This window comes from Sceloporus occidentalis, unplaced genomic scaffold (genome assembly GCF_023333645.1).
Source record: "Sceloporus occidentalis isolate IW3139 unplaced genomic scaffold, rSceOcc1.0.p SCAF_149, whole genome shotgun sequence".
NCBI lineage: Eukaryota > Metazoa > Chordata > Lepidosauria > Squamata > Phrynosomatidae > Sceloporus > Sceloporus occidentalis.
The window spans coordinates 1,710,846-1,729,826 of record NW_028317129.1 but is presented as its reverse complement, the minus strand read 5'-3'; the positions used below and the strand labels follow the sequence as shown (position 1 = coordinate 1,729,826).

The following is an 18,981-nucleotide window of genomic DNA, read 5'->3' as shown; positions in this document are numbered from 1 at the left end:
CAACTCTGGAAACAATAACAACTGGCTTAAAAACATTACTTATTAAACATCAAATCATTCCATTGTTTGCTTTCTGGAAGATGGAAACATTTGAAAGTTACATATTACATGCGTCCAAATTTCTCATTAAGCGACAGAGAATATTTATCCAGTAACTGATTAACAAGCAAAATGTTCCATGGGTGAAATTCCTCGTTGTCTTTCTTTCATTATAAATCACTTTTTTCACAATTTGCATAGCCTGCCCTGGAATTCTTCTTCCAAGAGAGCTGTCTAAGACAGCTGGAAGCAATTATGTGTTACTTCCACTCAAACTCTGCGTTCTACAGGCCGGAGTCCAAACAGCATCCCTTTCAGATAACACCAAAGATTACAGCAACATGATATGACACCAGGAGATCACATGCCACAATATATTAGACATTCATCTTCTGACATCCTTCAGTTACAAACGTCACTACCAGAGAGACCTCAGCTTCCATGGGAAAACGGACGGACCTTTAAAAAAAAATTATAAAATTATGGTCTTGAGGGAGAACGGTCACTGAATTTGTGCTCTTCATAGCAGCAATTTAATTCTAATATGTAGCTGTTGAGTGTTTCCATGTGTCCTCTATGAAAGAGGATATGCCTAAAACATCTAATTACCAAGTTTTATAAGCAGTTTTTAGGACATGCCTGACGACAAATATATTTCCTCAATATATGGTGTGCTTTCCAAGGGTACAGCCGATCCGAGGAGCATCAAACGCAACGTGAATGGAGTTCATTGTGGTCCATGTTTGAGACGGGATTCTGTTCCGCCAAATTCAGATAATGGATGTAAAGAACTATACATCTTATTGTTTGGTACAGTTGGCTTTCATGTTTCACAGATAGCTGGACGGCCATATCATACCCATTAAAAGGGACAAAATATATATATATTTATTTATTTTTTCAACTTTCCAATCTCACCCGGACTTAAACCTTACAATTGGTGTAAGTGTTTGCCTTCACCGAATATTTATATTTTTTACTGCCCCTCTGATAAGGAATCTCCACAAAAAAATTCCACCAGAAGCAGATAAGAACTAACAAGGAAACCCTTGTCACAAGAGAGGTTTAGGCAATAAAAATGAAATAAGGCTGAACCAATTCTAAGAACACCTCCCCGGCAGTCTTTCACACTACATGGGATGTTTATCTTGCTGTTTAAATATGTGGAACTTAATTAGTCTCCAGGCCTCACCCTAAGCCTTTTCTCTTTTTATTTTCAGGTCAACTGATTTAACCCTGTACCAAACCGAGATAAGTAAGGTGGTGCCACATTTCAAGCCGGGTCCACCTTTGCAAATCATGCAGGCTTTATTATTAAAGCAGATTAGAAATGAAACTATTTTACTGAGGAGAACGGAATTCTGTATCCGATGTTCATAAATCATCAATTCATATTTGGAAATGGGATTAGACTTTGGTCTACTTCCAACGCTAAAAACTAAAAGTGAAGAGTTTCAACTTATATTTTTACCTTAGAATAAATAAATCAAGATATGCTGACTACATGAAGTTTCATCTCTACTATTACAAAGAGAGGCGACTTAACTCTCTTGTCATCGTGGGGGGAGGGTGAAGGAGGACAAGGCTGGCTGGTCGCACACAAATGTGGTGAAAAGGTGAACTTCTTTCTCAGAAAAGGGTGACTTTTTCAAGAATTTGCATGAACACAAAATATTGAAATTAGCACCAAACAGAAAATAAAGGAAGTTAAACAAAGGCCCATTACACATGACTGGATAGGGGAACTCTAAGAATCCTGTGTGACCTGGTAACATAATAAATTATGGATGAAATGTGGACTATATTCAAAAAGCGACACTGGTGCAAAGTTTAAAAAGTGTTTTTTATCACGACAGCAATCAATGGAATGGTACAATTAGTAAGGCCGTGCCATTGGTTGTCAAGGCAACAAGAGCCCCTTTCAAGTGGTAATTTTTTTTTATATACATAACCCCCAATGAGTTAGGTCAGGCCTGTATTACAGAATATATCCACCCGCAGTAGTGGCTTTACTGAAGAATAAATATGCCCTTGCAGGGCCATAATAATGTCTGTACTATAATCTTAAAGATAATAGGCCTGAAACCTCTAAGTATCGGTACTCAAATCTCGCAGCAATCATATTCAGCCACGTCAAGCTATGTTTTCACTTCCAAACACCGGCTTGTCGTAGCCTGTTACTCTTTCATCGAGTTGTATCACAGCCAGAAATCTTACACGGTTGTCAGAATGGTGTGGTAGGCATCAAACCTAAGGCCCCGGAGCGCGGTTTGTCCAGAGCAGATGACATTCCAAAGGAAGAAGGACAGAAAGATTTGTGAGCAATGAGCTCTGGAAGGGACAGGGGCTGCTAATCAGCCCTGACCCATCTTACCAGAGACAGACACACAATTATTAAATGAGGAGCTACCTCCGACCCCCGAGGCTGTCAGCCCATGCTGTGCAAAGTTATTACTTAAGAAAGATACGAAGGAAAAAAGCAGTGTCTATACAAAGCACACCTCGCACCGTGATTTCACAAATCAGCATTGTGTATGTCAGAAGCACACAGTTTGCAGAACAAAACATAAAATGACATCATAAAAACACAGAATTTGACAGCACAATTTAATTGCAGAATTCGGGCCCGTCGAGTCCTCCCATTTTTCCATTATTTATAATTGGTGCCTACTTGGAGTAAGAGAACTGAATGAGCATCAAGGGGGTTTGTAGTTCTAGGTAGGTACCTACTAATGATAACCTTATCACTTCAGTGGACAGGTAGAACATTAAAGTCTGTTCAGCTGTTACTTATATTAAAACAATGGAAGAATCTGCTGCCAAGTGCTAAAGCAACTTAGAGATGACCTCCATTAACAATCTACAGGGGCTTCACCTGCAGGAGATAGAAGGAGAAATTTTAATGAAATGTTTTCATTGAAAGGATGCAACATTAAAATTTTTTAGGATCCATGTCTTTTCCCTGGTGGCACATCATCCATACGAAGCACACGTGCTTAAAATACCTACGCGAGACCTGCAGATGGGTAAGCTGACCGTTCTCTGCAAACAGATCACTGTTTGCTTTAACATGTGATGCCAGAGCTTAAACAATAGTTTAAAAAGCCTGGGCAAAAAATGCCGGGCAGGGTCACCTCAAAGCCAACCTGTGACAAAGCTATTGGTATTATTTGATGCGTTTATTAAAAACTCCAAGTGTGGCTTTTGTTTTCTTTTAAAACATTCGGTTGAAAACTTCTAATAGACCCTCATCATAAACTCAATTACCTCTCCCATTTGATTGAATGCGCATGGTTAAGAGGTCTCAGGAAGAGGTTACGTAATGGGAAAGAAAAATTATCCATGTCACATAAGAAGCAGTCATATCTATCTATTTTAACCAACATTATCTTTTCTTCATATAATGGCTGCTGTTATGTACAATCATACAGCAAATTATACATTGGGTAAATGTATCTAATCAATGATCATCATGGTATGGGGTTATAGACATAAAGTAATCACGGTCCCTAAAGTACCTTGTAGAATGTCTGAAAAGGATTTTTTTTTTCCCCCATGTTGGCCAATCGTACTCACATGATCGTGAGTGTGTATATACGTGAAAACCTTCTCTGAGTTGAGGAAGGGCAGTAAAAAGTGAAGAAAAATACATTGCCTGGCTGGATGAGAATGTACATTACAAATAGTTGAATGGGCTTCTGTGTATGTGAATATGTGAATGGTATAGGGTATCGCTGGACAAGCTTCCAAGGTCTACAGATCAATGTCTGTCTCGACGAGTGTAATATGGAGTCAAGCCAGCTAACATGTTCCCTCTCCTTCAATGGAGTATATTAAAAGGGAGAGTTTGCAGTTGTGGTTTCAACTACTTGACTTTGATATACATTATGAACGTCCAGCCCCAGTGAGCTTCTGCCACTGACCCTGTAAAATGTGTAGCTTAAAAAATTAAATGCCTTCCAACCAATGTTCCATCTAATTTTTATTAGTTGGCGTGCGCAGAAAATTTCTCTTGTGCAAAAAGTTTCACAGAGCAAAATTTTTGAAACCACAACTCTCCCCATGATGGCTTCTGGATAGATAAACAAGGATTACCCGAGTCAGCCTATGTGATGAAACAGAAAGGCTTTTGCTTATTAGATACAAATACAGATGGTCCTGCAGTCATGGAACACTTGTAAAAGTAAGTAAAGACTGGAATGACTTCAATATAAAAATCTTTTAGTAAACTTTGTAGTGATGAACATTCTTGCTACATATATCAATAAAGTATGGCTTAGACATTTATGCCTTGATGATGGACTTGAAAACGTTCCTCATTTTACCTTTCCACTTTTCCATAGTTACATAGGCTCAAAAAAAGACATGCGTCCATCAAGTTCAGCCTTTCCCACATTTGTTAATTGCGGTTGATCCAAAAGAAGGCAAAAAAAATCCAGTTTGTAGCTCTTTCCAACCTAAACTGATCTTCTGCAACAAAATACTTCCCATTATTCAGTATATATTAAAATCCATCACCCCAGATATCACCCCAGATATTTTTGAATTCTGTTTTTCCAATTGAGAATGTTGAGAAATGTCCTCCTCACACAATCGGGATGTTTATTCTGATGTATCCATGGCTGACAGCACCGTCTGTGTTACATATCTGCTTGTATACTTCTAAACAGAAGATTGTTCAGTCATTTGTGGTTTCACTAATCTCAGCCATTATTTCAGTGCAATTAACACAGCAATACCCCCGCATTCCTGAGAAACCAAATCTGAATGAAGTTCAGTCCGTACAAGCACTTTCCCACGCATCTTTCAGCTCTAAAAACTCTGGAGGCAACAAGGTTCCATTTTTGCTTTCTTTACTGAGAACCTACATGCTTTAGCTATGCCTTATGGAAACAACATTGTTTTCCATGCATAGAGGGAGTACGGAGTTAATTTAAAGGTAATACAGTTATGCATCAGATGGTTGGAGTGCCCCCTCCAAAAAACTGAAAGTTATTAAAAAGAAAGCCAGCAACAGGGCTTACATATACTATAAAATGTCTTTATGGTTAGTTTCTAATAATTATTCCCATTCACAAGGGATTTGGTTGAGTAAGCAGAATGTCATAGTCTCAAATCACACCACCAGGAGAATACAAATTCAGCATAAAACAAGGATATGGTAACACTATTTTTAACTTTACCTCACAGGACAGTCGCGATTTTGGTGCAATATCCCATTTTTTGCCGGAAGCAAGGGCCATGGGCCAGTTGGAGAGATCCCTCAATCTCTCCTGACTGCCCCAGAGAGCTGCAAAATCAATGGAGGTCCAAGGTGGCCACCTCATGACGCTCTACAGCTGAGCAGCCCAAGGTGGGTTGCCTCCAACACCGCCTTGTTTTGTTGTCATCCCTTGCCCTCTTCACCTCTTGCCACACCACCCAACATAGGGAGCGTATGCCTTTACAACTTCTCGCCTGCTTTAAATTGTGAGAAACTTCCTCCAGGAGGTTCTTCATACATTCCACCCTGAAAGTCCAGAGGGATCGCAATGTAACCATTCCTCCTAATGCTCAACTCTGATACTTGCCCTCCAGGTAAACAAAAATGATACCTTTGTTAGTTAACAGAAGTGTAATGGACTGCACTCCATTGAGTCCTGGGTCATGAAGTAAACATAAAAAAGTTTGTAAAACACCAGCATGGTTTCGACTAACAACTGTAAGGCTTTTTAAAACACTTGCCAAAAAAATAAAACCACAGCGCTTCTCTGATACATAATTAATAAAAGGCTTATCTTTTTCAACAGAAGATGACATCACTGCAGGATGTTGTGGTTAGCTTATGAGGAAAGCTTGCTTTGGATTTATCAGGTCATAAATATGCCAGGAACGAGAACAATTTGGACACTTGCCATCAAGGACATAATTAAAAGGAAGATAGTCTACAGCTGTTTAGTAGTAAACCTCATCACCAATCAAAATACTTCTATACGAGGAAAAATGTCATGTTGCCCACGTTGAAACCAAGGTCTGGCAATCCCTCGTAGAGCATTGAAAATAAAAATAAACCTCAACAAAATTAAAGTCACTTATCGGGATACTTGGCCATATTGCTACATCGCTAGTTTCATAATACCTTCGCTGTAGAACACTGGCATTTGCTTCGAAGTGGTTCTAATCTTTGCATAATGTCATGCATGTGAGCCATTTGTATGTGTTCTAGCTCTGTTATCTTAGCCCAGTCTACCACGCTGACTCCTTATCATACTGCCTGTGGTAGACATTAGAATGGCCCATTAATGGCCTTAATCAGTCAGCCCATTCACTCTAATTAATGAAAGTACATAGAGGAACGGACTTCATTTGCATCGCCATAAAGAATACGTTCAGTGTGGTGAGCAGGGAACGTATCACATGACAGACACCAAAATAAGATAAGACCAAGCTTTTGTAAATACCAATTAAAATGTTTGCATAGGGCACTGTATCATACACTTAACCTGACATATTTTTGGCCACGGGGCTTCCCATTTAAATAGAGTTGTTGAGGTTGCTTTCTATACAAACTAAGTCATTTTCATTTTACAATCACTTAATAAATAAAGAAAATCCACTTTAACAGAAATGACCTGTCTGACATTATTTCCAAGTGCATTTACTACACATATTTTCATGGTATGGAGCCCTAATTTGTCCATTGAACACTCATTAGCTCTTTGCTAAGGCAGTAACACAGCATAAAACAGACTTTTTTAAATAAGGTAAATCTTGCCTTGTCGTATAGATTGAGTCTCATTCACAAACTCATGTCTGCTGGAGGAATTTGATTGCTATCGGTTAAATGAAGGCAACAGAAAAACCATGCAAATAAAATCTGCAGCGGAACACACAATTCATACTCGGCGGTTCTACAAAGAATCAATTAGTTCTGATCACAAAGAAATCCCAAATCTTTACTTAGAATACAAAATAGCTTGTACTCAAATGTTCTCTCCATCCTGCTTTCTGTCCTTTTGAGAAGTGCAGGCTAGGACCATGGACACTGATGATTACAGCTGGACCAGAAGCAGAAGAACGAAGGATGCTCCCGACCAGCCAGGGAGGAGATCATCTTTTCCTACTGAAAAGTTCTGCTGGTGGAAGGACTACTTTCTGGGTAGGAACATACATAATTTTGTATTATATTATGAAAACACGGTCCTAATGGCAATCTGCACCTCTAGCACGTATCTCGCCATCTCATACATTTGTCCACCAAGATGAGCTGCTGCTTCTCACACAATTATTTTGAAACATAAAAAGCTAGAAAGGTAGAGCTTTTAGAACTTGCGGCAATTAATCATGCATGCTAGTTCACGTTTTTCTGAGGAGTTTGCTCAGAGCAATACTAATGTATAAAGATAAAAGCCCCGAGCTGAGTAATATAGTTGAGAAAAGCTATTTTTTGCTTCACCACCTCCCAATGTCATACTCAGGATGGCTTCTGATTTGATGGAACATACTCAGCACTCCCCCACACCAACATGAAAAGAGAGTGGAGAGGTTAGGAAACCTATTACTACTCCACGTTTTGTTTGTCTTCTGTAGGTCAGCCGACGTTCAGCATTCGGTTCAGACATGCCTGAACCACGTCGGAGACAAAGCTGCAAGTCAGTCTCTTACATCAACAAGATGATCAATAATTGCTTAAAAAAAAACTAAAACAGACACACGATTAACCATCTAAATTGACATATTATCTACCCTTCTTAACAAGGAAAATGGATCTAGCCGTGTTGGTCGGGGAGAAGGTGGACTCTTTAGTTGAAGCTAGCGTCACATAAGCTTGTGGGGCCGACGTGTTGCTTTCACTGTGGACAACCAACCCGCTCCATGAGAATATAAAATTCATACTTTGATATCTGTTGTGAATTTTATCAGCTAAGTAGTTCCTTTAACTACAAATATTACTCAGAGCCAACAATCATGTCACGTAGCTACAAGTATGATGACGCACCTCTGGCCAGGCCACAGCCACAAGAATTTATTTAAGCAGCGCTGAAGAGCTATAAAGGAGAATGGTTCTATTGTTCACACACAATCCAGTCCACTACCAGAATACTCTTATTGTGAGTTCATGGTTCAGAAAACACGTGGACTTGGCTATAATCTTTAAAGAGCTTTCAGAAAGCACAGGTAGGTTATAAAACGTATTTTACAAACAGAGAAGTGAAATGCAAAGGGAGTGGCTCTTACAATCGCAACAAAAAAAAAAGGAGTGTGAGATGTGGAAATAACCTCACCTCTATTCTATAAAAAGTGAATCAACGACATGGAACAAAGGTGGTTTCCTTTACAAAAAGAAGTAATCTCGTTACCAGTATGGTTCATTGCTCTTGAGTACCACAGAGGGACATTGGTAACAGTATCCCAAACCCACAGTTTAGAATTTAGCATTTTATTAGATTGTAAAAAGACTATACAAATGTATTAGTCAATCACATAAAAAGGTCTTCAAGTAAAATATACATAAGATCCAGGGACATTCATTCAAATCGACCACTTTTCTTGTAGAGGTGCATTATAAAAATGAAACCTTGTGTCTCGTGGTTGAGGGGTCTCTTTCAGTTTATTAATGGAGAATTAAAGAAATTATGACTTCCTTTCATTGAAGACCAACTTTTATTGGTCCAACATATAAACTACATGTCATGAAGAAGAAGGAACCTCAGGAGGTTCCAAAGGCCTACGTTACTATACATGGAAAACGATTTTATCCATTGGAACGGTCTCCATACAATTAAGCCATTTAATATGGGTATACTTGATAAATCTGTACAAAAAATAAAATGAACACAACATTTTTATGATGGTTAGCTAGTGCCCATCAATTCAGTACTTCACAATCAACTTCCAAAAAGAGACAATAGCATTCATGTCTCTTTTGAGGAACGGGTGATAAGAGAAAGAGCGTCACCCAAAATCTATACTACGTATGCCAAAAAATAACCAAGGAAATGTAGCGTGCGGGTTTTTAAGGATACACAATAAGGGCGTACACGATTTCACAGGATGACACAGGTTTTCCCTAAACTGCGCCCTGCGGCAGTGCTCTAGGAATGCAGGTTGACAAGCCAGCTATCCAAACACAATTATGTCCTCACGTGAGGCTGTTGTGAGATCAACAATATTTTCATTAGACAAAGACTTTTTGTATTTACAAAATGGACGATGACCAACATACTTTATATTTATTCAGAAGGTGACGGCATATTAATTGAGTTCAGTGTTAGCGGCGCAGTGAAATCACTGGAAATTAAAGTTGTCCTCTTGGTACGGCAATGTGGTTTCTTCCCAGGCGTTGGGTTACGTTCTGGACCATTCTCGAGACGTTCAGGTGGTAAAGGACACCACCGATAAACCACCGCCGGTGAAACCAAATCTTTCCTCTGTGTACTTGGAATACATACAATGCGTTGCTTCATTGCTTCACAAAGGATGCATTCAGACTCATAGTTTCATTTGAAGAGGGCAGTGACAGTGCACCTTGCAGGTCTCAAGCTAAAACCCTTTAATCATCCCATAAATATATGATTGCGACTGGATCTTAACATAGGAAGGTATCACAAAAGGGGACTTTGCAACCATGCATGTTGCACAAAGAGAAAAAAAACAATTCATAGTAAATGCACCTATACCTTTTAACCCCTTAAGGACAATGGGCGGTCCCTAAACCCGTTGAAAACAATGCATTTTGAGCCGTACATGTACGGGCTTTGTCATTAAGGGGTTAAAGAACGGACATACCCCTAGCGATCAGCATCATTATTATTATTACATATTGATTTACACAGCTTAAGCATATTCTGCAGCGTCGCACAATATTATAGGATACAATGCAGATACAAAGCAAATGGAGTTTTCATCTACATGCCCCACTAGGCAGCAACACGGAAGTATCATATTAACTTATTATTATTAACTTATAATAACAGAGAATTAATGTTCAACCCTGGGACAAACTGTACCAATAATGGCTAAACCATGAACATATATCTCGGTTTATTAAGCGTAGGCACTAAAAAGGTAATATTGACATCAAATTGGCAAACCTCTATCAATATATTTTTTACAAATATATATATTATATCCATAAATACATTCATACACACACACAATCATATTTGTCAACGTCAATCATTTGCGTATCCAAGACATGTTGTAGCCAGTAATAGTCGGATACATTCCAGATACGTTCTTTCTGGAATTATGGGAATCCCTTTAGTGTATTTTGGCCCAACAGCTCTGTAGGGTTTCTCATTAGCCGAGATCTTGTTATGTTAATAGCTAAGCACCTTACAAACGGCCCACACTCACGGATCTTAAAGGATATTTCACACCAACATCGGAAGAAAATCAGATGCTAAGCTTCTAACTGAAACCAGCATTGACCCAAATAAGTGGACAATCAATTCAATGGTTATTTAATTTTTGTGTCAAGACAAGATGTAGTAGATTAACCAGAGCTTTACGGACCTACCCGAGTAGTGAAGCATTTGCCAACCACAAACTCAATTCCCCTTTACTATGGCAGCGGAAACAGTTAACAGAAGCAACGATCGATGCAAAATACATTTAATGAAGATAAATGGCAGGAAATTGGAAACTAGCTCGAAACGAGCCAAATGTCACCTTATAAATATTGTAAGTTCTCTGTGAAACCATGCAATGAATTTGAAATTACAAATAGAGGGGGTAGAACATGAATATCTGAATGGCAGCCAACAATAAAGTAGGACTCAAATAAACGAGGATGAAGAGCAGATTGGATGGGGAAATTTCATGAATTTTAATTTCCCCAAAGAATCAGTGATTCGGGAGCAGAGCCATCTATTGTCAATGTATTTGTGACAAAGTTCTCACGTGAGACCAACTTTTATGTCTTAAGGACATTAAAATGCATTAGAATTATCTATACAATCTGGTCCCTCTTATCCTTCGCAATGCTATTTCCTGAAGGGCAACACAGGACAACGCTGGGGCTTATTCACTAAACTGAGAGTCTGTAGATAAGCGGAGAGTAAACCTTACACCTCTATGACTTCAGCTATGCATTAGGAAGAGCCAACCCCAATGGACTTCTCAAAAAGAATGAGCAGCTTAGACCTTTAAGATTCATAGTTAAATCAGTGTGACTTATTTAAGGTCACCCTGACGATTTAATTATCCTTTATGGAGACCAACTTAACCTTTCTTGCAGGAAAAACCTTGAGGTTTTCCCATCAGATTTTCTAATGGACGCTGCAAGATGAAAACATTGGAGCTCCTCGGAGATCACAATTCAGAACCATTTAGTTTTTGGTTATACTGATACTAAACTTGTCATAAACAACCAGAAAGCCTTGCACTAAGCAATGCATTACAGTCATTCTGTGATTTATATATATATTACACACACACACACACACACACACACATTAGATTATTATAGTTTTTTTTCTATGAGGGTATATTCTTGCTTGTACTTGAACTCAAAGCTAGTTAATAATTAATGTGGCGTATGTCACAGCTCTAGGTTATACATATACCTTTCCACGTAACACCAGCTTTCACAGTTTGCCTTTAAAATAAAACTTTATAAAAGACACCAGAGCAGAAATAGTAGCGTTACTGAAAAAGCAACACTTGTAATAATTCAATGCTCAATTATAAGCTTTTCCAGAAAAAGAGTAGTAAAGGTAGGGAGACATTGACAGAGAGCCTAATAAAGTGTAAGTGAGAGTGCGAGGGAGAGAGTGAGAGAGTAAGAGAAAGTGAGAGTGTAAGAGAGAGTGTGAGTGAATGAAAGAGAGAATAAGTGAGAGTGTGACAAAAGCAAAAACAGTGGTTCTTATCCCCCCCGCACGATAGGGTCGTCATATTCAGGCCTTTTTTTCCCCCTTCTTTAAGATACAGATACTTACAAACTGTTTCACTTTAACCAATGTATGTTCACCAAGGTCAGTTACAAATTAACAAAACTACCTATTATCCACACTTGCCTGTAGTACATTAGCCGTTTTGTTCTCTATAGGTAGCACCTACATATTTGATGGTGTATGTCACATAGGTCTGAGTTATTTATGCAACATAATCCTATATCCACGCCTATGCTGTAAGTAGGTCAATTGCGTCAGTCGCGCATACTCCGTTCACTTGCATGGAAAAGTCTACTTAAAGTTTTTTGGTTTATTTACCGATTTCTAATGATTATACAGATTTGGTTTAATATATTTAATATAGTATGGCTGTACAGCATGAGCCCCCCCCCCATATAATGAAGACACATGCATCGCCATGCAGAGGGTGCCAAGCCTTTCATAAACAGATGCTTACAGCGTATTAACCCCTTTAATCCCAGGGGTTTTTGGTACCTCAAAGCCCGGAGCAATTTTGCCATTTTTGGGGTATGTCGGTTTAGCGATTATTCTCCTTTCCTGTGAATAGTGTACCCATGTAAACTATATATTGTTTTTTCAATGAGATTGAGCTTTCGTTTGATACCATAGTTGGATGATTAGCTGAAAATTTAGAATGAGAAATTTAGTAAAAACTAGCAAAGATTAGAAAATTAAACTAATTTTTTTTTTACATTTTCCCTCTGAATCCTCACAAAATTAGGTAAAGTGATGGAAAATCCCCTGCAAGTTTATTAATTCAGGTGTCCTGATTTCAGAAATACCTAATTTATATAGATTTTCCAGGGAGCATACTATAAAGGTGTACAATTTTGTATACTTTTTATGCCTATGGCTTAACGGGTTTGGGGGTTGTGAACGGGGGCAGGAGGGTTATACTGGCTAGATGTTATGCTAGGGCAATGGGAAGTAAGGTTTTTTAATATTTTTTTTATTATCTTTTTTATATATTTTTTAGGGACCTCCTGAACATGCCAGTGATGTCACAATGACATCACAGCTCACATTATAATTTTTTTAGTATTATTTATATTATTATTTTAATGATTTATTTAATATTTTTTTTAATGAATTTTCAGCTTTTCTGTTGCAGGACGGGAGGGGGGGTGAGAGAGATGGTTTCTCACTCCCCTCCCCGCGATCCCCCTGCACCGATCACACTGTGAGGACCTGCATAGAGATCACATCGTCTCTGTGCCTCCGATGACCTTCCGGGTTACGTCAGCAGTGACGCAACCCGGAAGGGAATGCCCAATCGTGTGTTTGAAACTGCGGGATCGGGCAGTTTACGTGTAACAGCTTACCGGCTTTCATGCCGGAAGCTGTTATAGGAGATCAGACAGCAGAAAGCCGGCAATCCCGGCTTCTGCTGTCAGTGGGGAGTCCAGGCTGTCAAACGACAGCCTGGTCTCCCGTGCAGCGGCAGGGATGTGTCCCTGACGCTGCACGAAGGGCTGGACGTACCGGTACGTCCATGGGGTTTCTTAATAGGCGTTTTTTTGGACGTCCCGGTACGTCTATAGGGGAATGAAGGGGTTAGAAGTCTGTTCCTAATATTCCTAAAAACCTGCGATTTCTCAGCGATGGAGCCGCGCGCTCACCAGTCCGCGTGTAACAAAGACTTCCTGCGCACACAACATGTTATCACTTAGCAGAAACGTGGGAACAGGATCACTGTACAATGCGTGAACTATAAAAATATCCAAGTGGAGCGATAATAAAATACAAGACAGTTTCCAAGAGACAAGACCAAAAAATAAAACATAACCATCCACTACCTAATCATGATGAGGCTTCTCCCAGACATCTTGTTTCCGTGAGAGCAGCATTTAGTACGCCACGCTCTATTAAGGATTATTTCGCTGTCTAGGGGAGCATGTGATAAAGACGCACTCACGATCATTAGCAGATGCTACAAATCCCCCGTTCTAACATATTTGCACCTAATAAATTGCATGATATCTTTCTCTGGTCTTTCGTTATCTTCACGTCGTGCTTTAGCGACTCATTTGTCAGCACAATTTGCTTTGCTCTTCAGAGTTTTATCAGATCTGCCTTTTCCCCCACATTTCTTAGTTTTATGTTTTTATACAGTAAATAAACGCCACGCAATGGACTGCGTGTATGCCCGGGATGCAGCTTTATTAACTTGCTGTTTAAAGCACTGGCATGGTCATGGCTCGCTGTGTTATTGTCATAACTGGGAACACTCCGGGTCATCGGCGAGACACTCCGGGTCATCGGCGAGACACTCCGGGTCATTGGCGAGACACTAAGGGTCGCGGGAGCGCCATTGTGACACACCCACTACCCACCCACTTTCCATTCGTGTGGGGCTAGCCCTGCATGCAACGTCAGTGGGAACAGCACACTGATGCCTGCTGACCGCCCACCGACATCAGCAGGACCGCCTATCCGCGCGCTGAAAAGGGGAGCTCCGGTGCGGGAGGCCGGATGTTCCCAGGTACGGTTATTGTCCTCTTTTTAGTAGAAGGTGATTATTTTCAGGTAGGCTTTGTAGGGGCTGGGGAGATTTTTTAGAGACGGCACCAGGACAGGCAATTAATTGATGGGCTAGTTTTGCCACCTTTTGCCATGCTCTCAGGTGCTATAGAAGGATCATGATGAGTCCTAATGACCATTCCTTTAGATGAGTGGGGGCTTCAAAAGCCCACCATTGCTGCCAGGAGCTTTGGTAATATGGTAAGCTCACGGGCAGGGATCTCAGCTCCTGATGTGTCTGTATGTATATTTGTTATGTGTGCCCCAATTAAATTATACAGCGCTGCGTAATCTGTAATGACATCTGTGGGACGTAACACAGATCGGGGGTCTGGGTCAGGGGTCTAGATCCTGAACAACCAACGTAAATATTTTTCTTCCAAGCGCATGTACATATCTGCACACCTGACTACACAGATGTTATTCCGCTAAACAAAGCATAAATCACTCATATCACTCACAACCAATGAACGGACTGAAATCACATGCGCTTAGCATCTCTCCACATTAAAAGAGCGCACGTTACTCTTGAAATAAATGGAAAGGGGGTCCTGATGCAGGGACACAGATATCATATGCATTTACGTGGATACGACAGCTGGAGAGTTCCTTTAACAAGTAATGTACAAAACAGGAATATACCACAATGATACAATTATATGTGATTATCATGAGACTATGACAACTATTGGCAGACAATGTATCCAGCAAGTGGTCCCCCAGACTTAATCATTTCTGTACCAAGAGGTTATTATTATCATCATCTATTATTTATACTGTGCTGAACAAATAATAATAATAATAGATAATAATAATGCCTTCCTTACTAGGTTTTATAAACAGCCGCGCGACCTGCACTGAACACAACGAGGGATAAGTAACTCCTGCCCTCCCTTCACTACCTACTAACCCCACGAGGCATTTTTTATGTATGGGAATGAAAGCAAATGTAATACTAATGGCTGCGTATTTATGTGCGCGCATTTCCTCACACACCCTTCCAAGCAGTAATGTCTTTTCCTACGTAGTAAAATGGAAATGACTATTCTCACAAGACGGGATAATGATTTCTAGAACGTGGACTTTGTAATCGTGCAGCAGAAGAGTGTGCTTACACGATGTATACATATAAGTATTTCTATACGTACCGGGGAACCATATCTGCGGTTTGTGACAGTAGAACTGGTATGAGTATTCCAGCGACGCTTACGTATAGCGCATGCTCTCAGTCCTTGTTAGCTCGTCATTAGATGCATGTATAAATATAAAGGTGATCTTTGGTGGCAGAGGGCCTAGTGTATGTGTTGCCCAGTGTATTCGGGACAGGTTAAGACTTTGTCTGTACATGCAACGGATCTCTCTTCTCTGCTGCCTCTTGTAGGTCAACTCCATACTAGTGACTTAAAGGGATGGAGGTATGATGTCATGTTCCCTTATATGGTGGCACTGGCAAACAGACAGAGCCAAGAGATCCCCTGTGCCTTCCCGAAAGCTGTGGCGCTGTATCTGCATTTTATTAATGGGTATGCGTCCATGTGGATAATAAAGATGTAGAGGTCATCAGAATTGATCAACTAATGTGGGTTTGTGGAGTGGTTGAACTTGATGGACTACATGTTAACCATATCATCACAAGAGGGTGATCATAGCATGGCACTCACTTCTAATACATATTTGATTTAGTTGGTGCAAAATATAATAAGTTATGCCACACATGCCTTTAAGTTACTTTAGTTTTTATTCCATTACAATTACGGTAATTACAACTAAACTACATGTGTTATGGGGTCGTGTCACCTTATAGAAATAAGGGTGGCTGTATCAGTATAAGGGAAAACATGCAATCTTCTAGAATGGGTTTCTATGATAAAAGTCTGATTTTTTTTTTAATGCCATAGACATTTTTTAATAGCAAGTGAGACCCAGTTCAGATCAGAAATTATTACTTTGGATCACTAACTCACATTATTGAGTAACTGGACTTGCTGCACGCAATAATAACCTGCTATAACTTCTGAGACTATAAACATTACTTTAGTTTAACCTCATTTACCCTGCAATAAAAAGGGCCCTTGTGACCCGGACTTACCTAGCACAGCGATGTCATGGACATGATATAAAACTGCATCATTAAAAATGAATCTCCACTAAACAGGTCTTGAAAAGGCGTAAATGATGGATTTTTGTTAAGCGCAGACATGGACGCTTGTTTGCATTGTGGCAGATATCATATGGAACCTATTCCACGTTACCTGTACTCATGAAATCAAAATCATAAATAGGATAACATGTGACTACTTCGCATATACTACACGTACGAAGCATATAATACAAGCAGAGAGTACCTGAATGTAATAGCTCCAAATGTCACAGAGACCGTTAACTTTTTTTATGATCCCAAATATTGCACCCCCAGATCACACAGGGGTGTAATCATATATCAGGAATATAAAGGTTACGGCTACTTAGATAAATATAAATGAATATAATCAGTATATTATAGATAAATACCTAGATAAATATAAATGAATATAATCAGCATTTTAGAAATAAATACCTAGATAAATATAAATTAATATATGTCAGTGGGAGAAGAGAAAAAAACATCAGCTCATCTTGAACGTGTATATAATCAAGGTTTTATACCCTTTTGACCTAAATTTTACATTTTATCATCAGCTTTGCTTTGATCTTCTGTATATCAAATACATGTCTGTCTGAATATCTGCCTATGCTTGTCTCATTACGAGACATTGATACTACCATGTAATAGCAGTAATCAAGGAAAAAGTTACCTCGATTTCTGTGTTTACTATTTCTATAGCTCTATTAAATAACGTTTTGGATAATTTTTTTTAAGATATTGCAAGTTCTTGATGCTACGAAGGCAGATGCTGTATCTCTAGGTCATTAGCTGTCATTACTAAAAAAGAAAAGAATCACCAGTTGTTGGTTTCCAATGAAGTGAGCAGCTAGATAGCCATTGTAAAAGACGTGGCAGGTCCCATCTAATTCTCACCCCAATCTCACAGCAGTGGCTTTTTAGCAGTAATGGCTGTCGAAGTTCTCCAATTATCACACAGTGTCACCAAAATGATGATGGATCCCCTGAATGTAAAAGGCCAGGCCAAGGTACTCGGTACCACCTGGAAAACTCGGATGTGGGCATTTTTATTGCATTCTTTATTTTATTTTTAACATCTTGAGTTAATCCGCCCGTGTGCAGCCTACAGTTTTTGAGCAGACGTAACTCAGATTTAGGACTTTCTATAGCTTATGAAGATTTGTTGAGCTTGCCTTGAACTTGAAGCACGGCCTAAGTTTGGGGATAAAACAATGAATACTTTACTAATTTACAGCGATGTACGTAGCACGCAAGGCAACGTAACAAGCTGTACCAGAATCAAACTCTTTGCAATCACAAGACAGACGTTTGTCTTCCCAGAGATAAAAATGTTCCCAATCTTGACAAGTCATTGTTGCAGAAAATCCTTCCATATTCAAACAAATCTGTAGCAAGATTAGCCGTGTCAAAGGTGGGTGGATTTAGCTAAATCGTAGCGTAACATCCCAGAGGGACATGTGTCAAAGCTCCTGCATCATACCAGCCCCATACGAGCAGGAGTTAAAACAGCACGGGTCAGGCTTTACCGCACACACCTGCAGAACCGGAGACCAACACGCCATAGGCATGTACGTCCCCCCGCTGTTAAATTAGGTCGGTTAAAGGGTGCTTGTCAGCATGAAACCATAAATGCTTTTGCACGTTAGGCAGAAATACTTTGTCTTAAAGGTTAAGGAATGTATAGCCCAGCATAGGACGTTATACATCTGTGTTTCATTTACATGTGGTTTCCAAAATGAACTGTTAATCTTCCATTGTGAAAGTGCTGAAAGTGACTAAAGCAAAGTACTTACCCTTACTGGAGGGCTCCGTGCTTGGATTCTTTGCTGTCCACCTTGACTGCTTTGTGCATCCCCTGTCCCACCATTAGTAGTAACGTTGCCTTGTGCTCTTAATGCGTTTGTGCTATTGCCAGCGCTGACCCCGGCGGCCCCTGGCTTCCTCGGCCTCTGTTTGATCCCATCCAGCAATCTGACCAGTAAAATGTTGCTAGGGAGTTCGTCCACCCCACACTCCACTAAGGTCCTGCACTCGGGGCAGCGAAGCTCATTCCGGGAGCTTACGATGCCCTGAAGGCAGCGTTTGCAGAACGTGTGTTGGCACGGCAAGACCTTTGCAGAGGCATCGAGTCGCTCCAGGCACACTGGGCACTCTAAAAGGTCCAACAGGGCTGACTCATCCATGGTTTTGTCAACACTGTTTTGCAAGGAAACAAGCATTTGTAAATATTCAGTCAATCCCGTTGGTTCAGGTTGGGTTATGTGATATCCATGCCTCTATTGTTGACCTTCAATAAGACAGAAAGGAAAGATGAGCACAACATTAGTTATTGGTCATGGGTAAGACAAAGGCAAATACCCCAGCTTTCTGAGAGAAGATCACCTGAATGTTTCACGC

General features: G+C 39.9%; 1 protein-coding gene across 2 annotated transcripts in view; it reads right to left on the bottom strand.

Annotated features, from left to right (window-relative positions):
• Nucleotides 1-18,767, bottom strand: part of LOC149280696 (E3 ubiquitin-protein ligase SH3RF1-like) — a 61,624-nt gene extending 42,857 nt beyond the window's left edge. For both annotated transcript variants that reach the window (XM_089500183.1, XM_089500184.1), the window contains exon 1: nt 18,378-18,767. In XM_089500183.1, coding sequence (XP_089356309.1) covers nt 18,378-18,767 — 390 coding nt within the window. The remainder of the gene's footprint in view (nt 1-18,377) is intronic.
• Nucleotides 18,768-18,981: the final 214 nt, after the last annotated feature.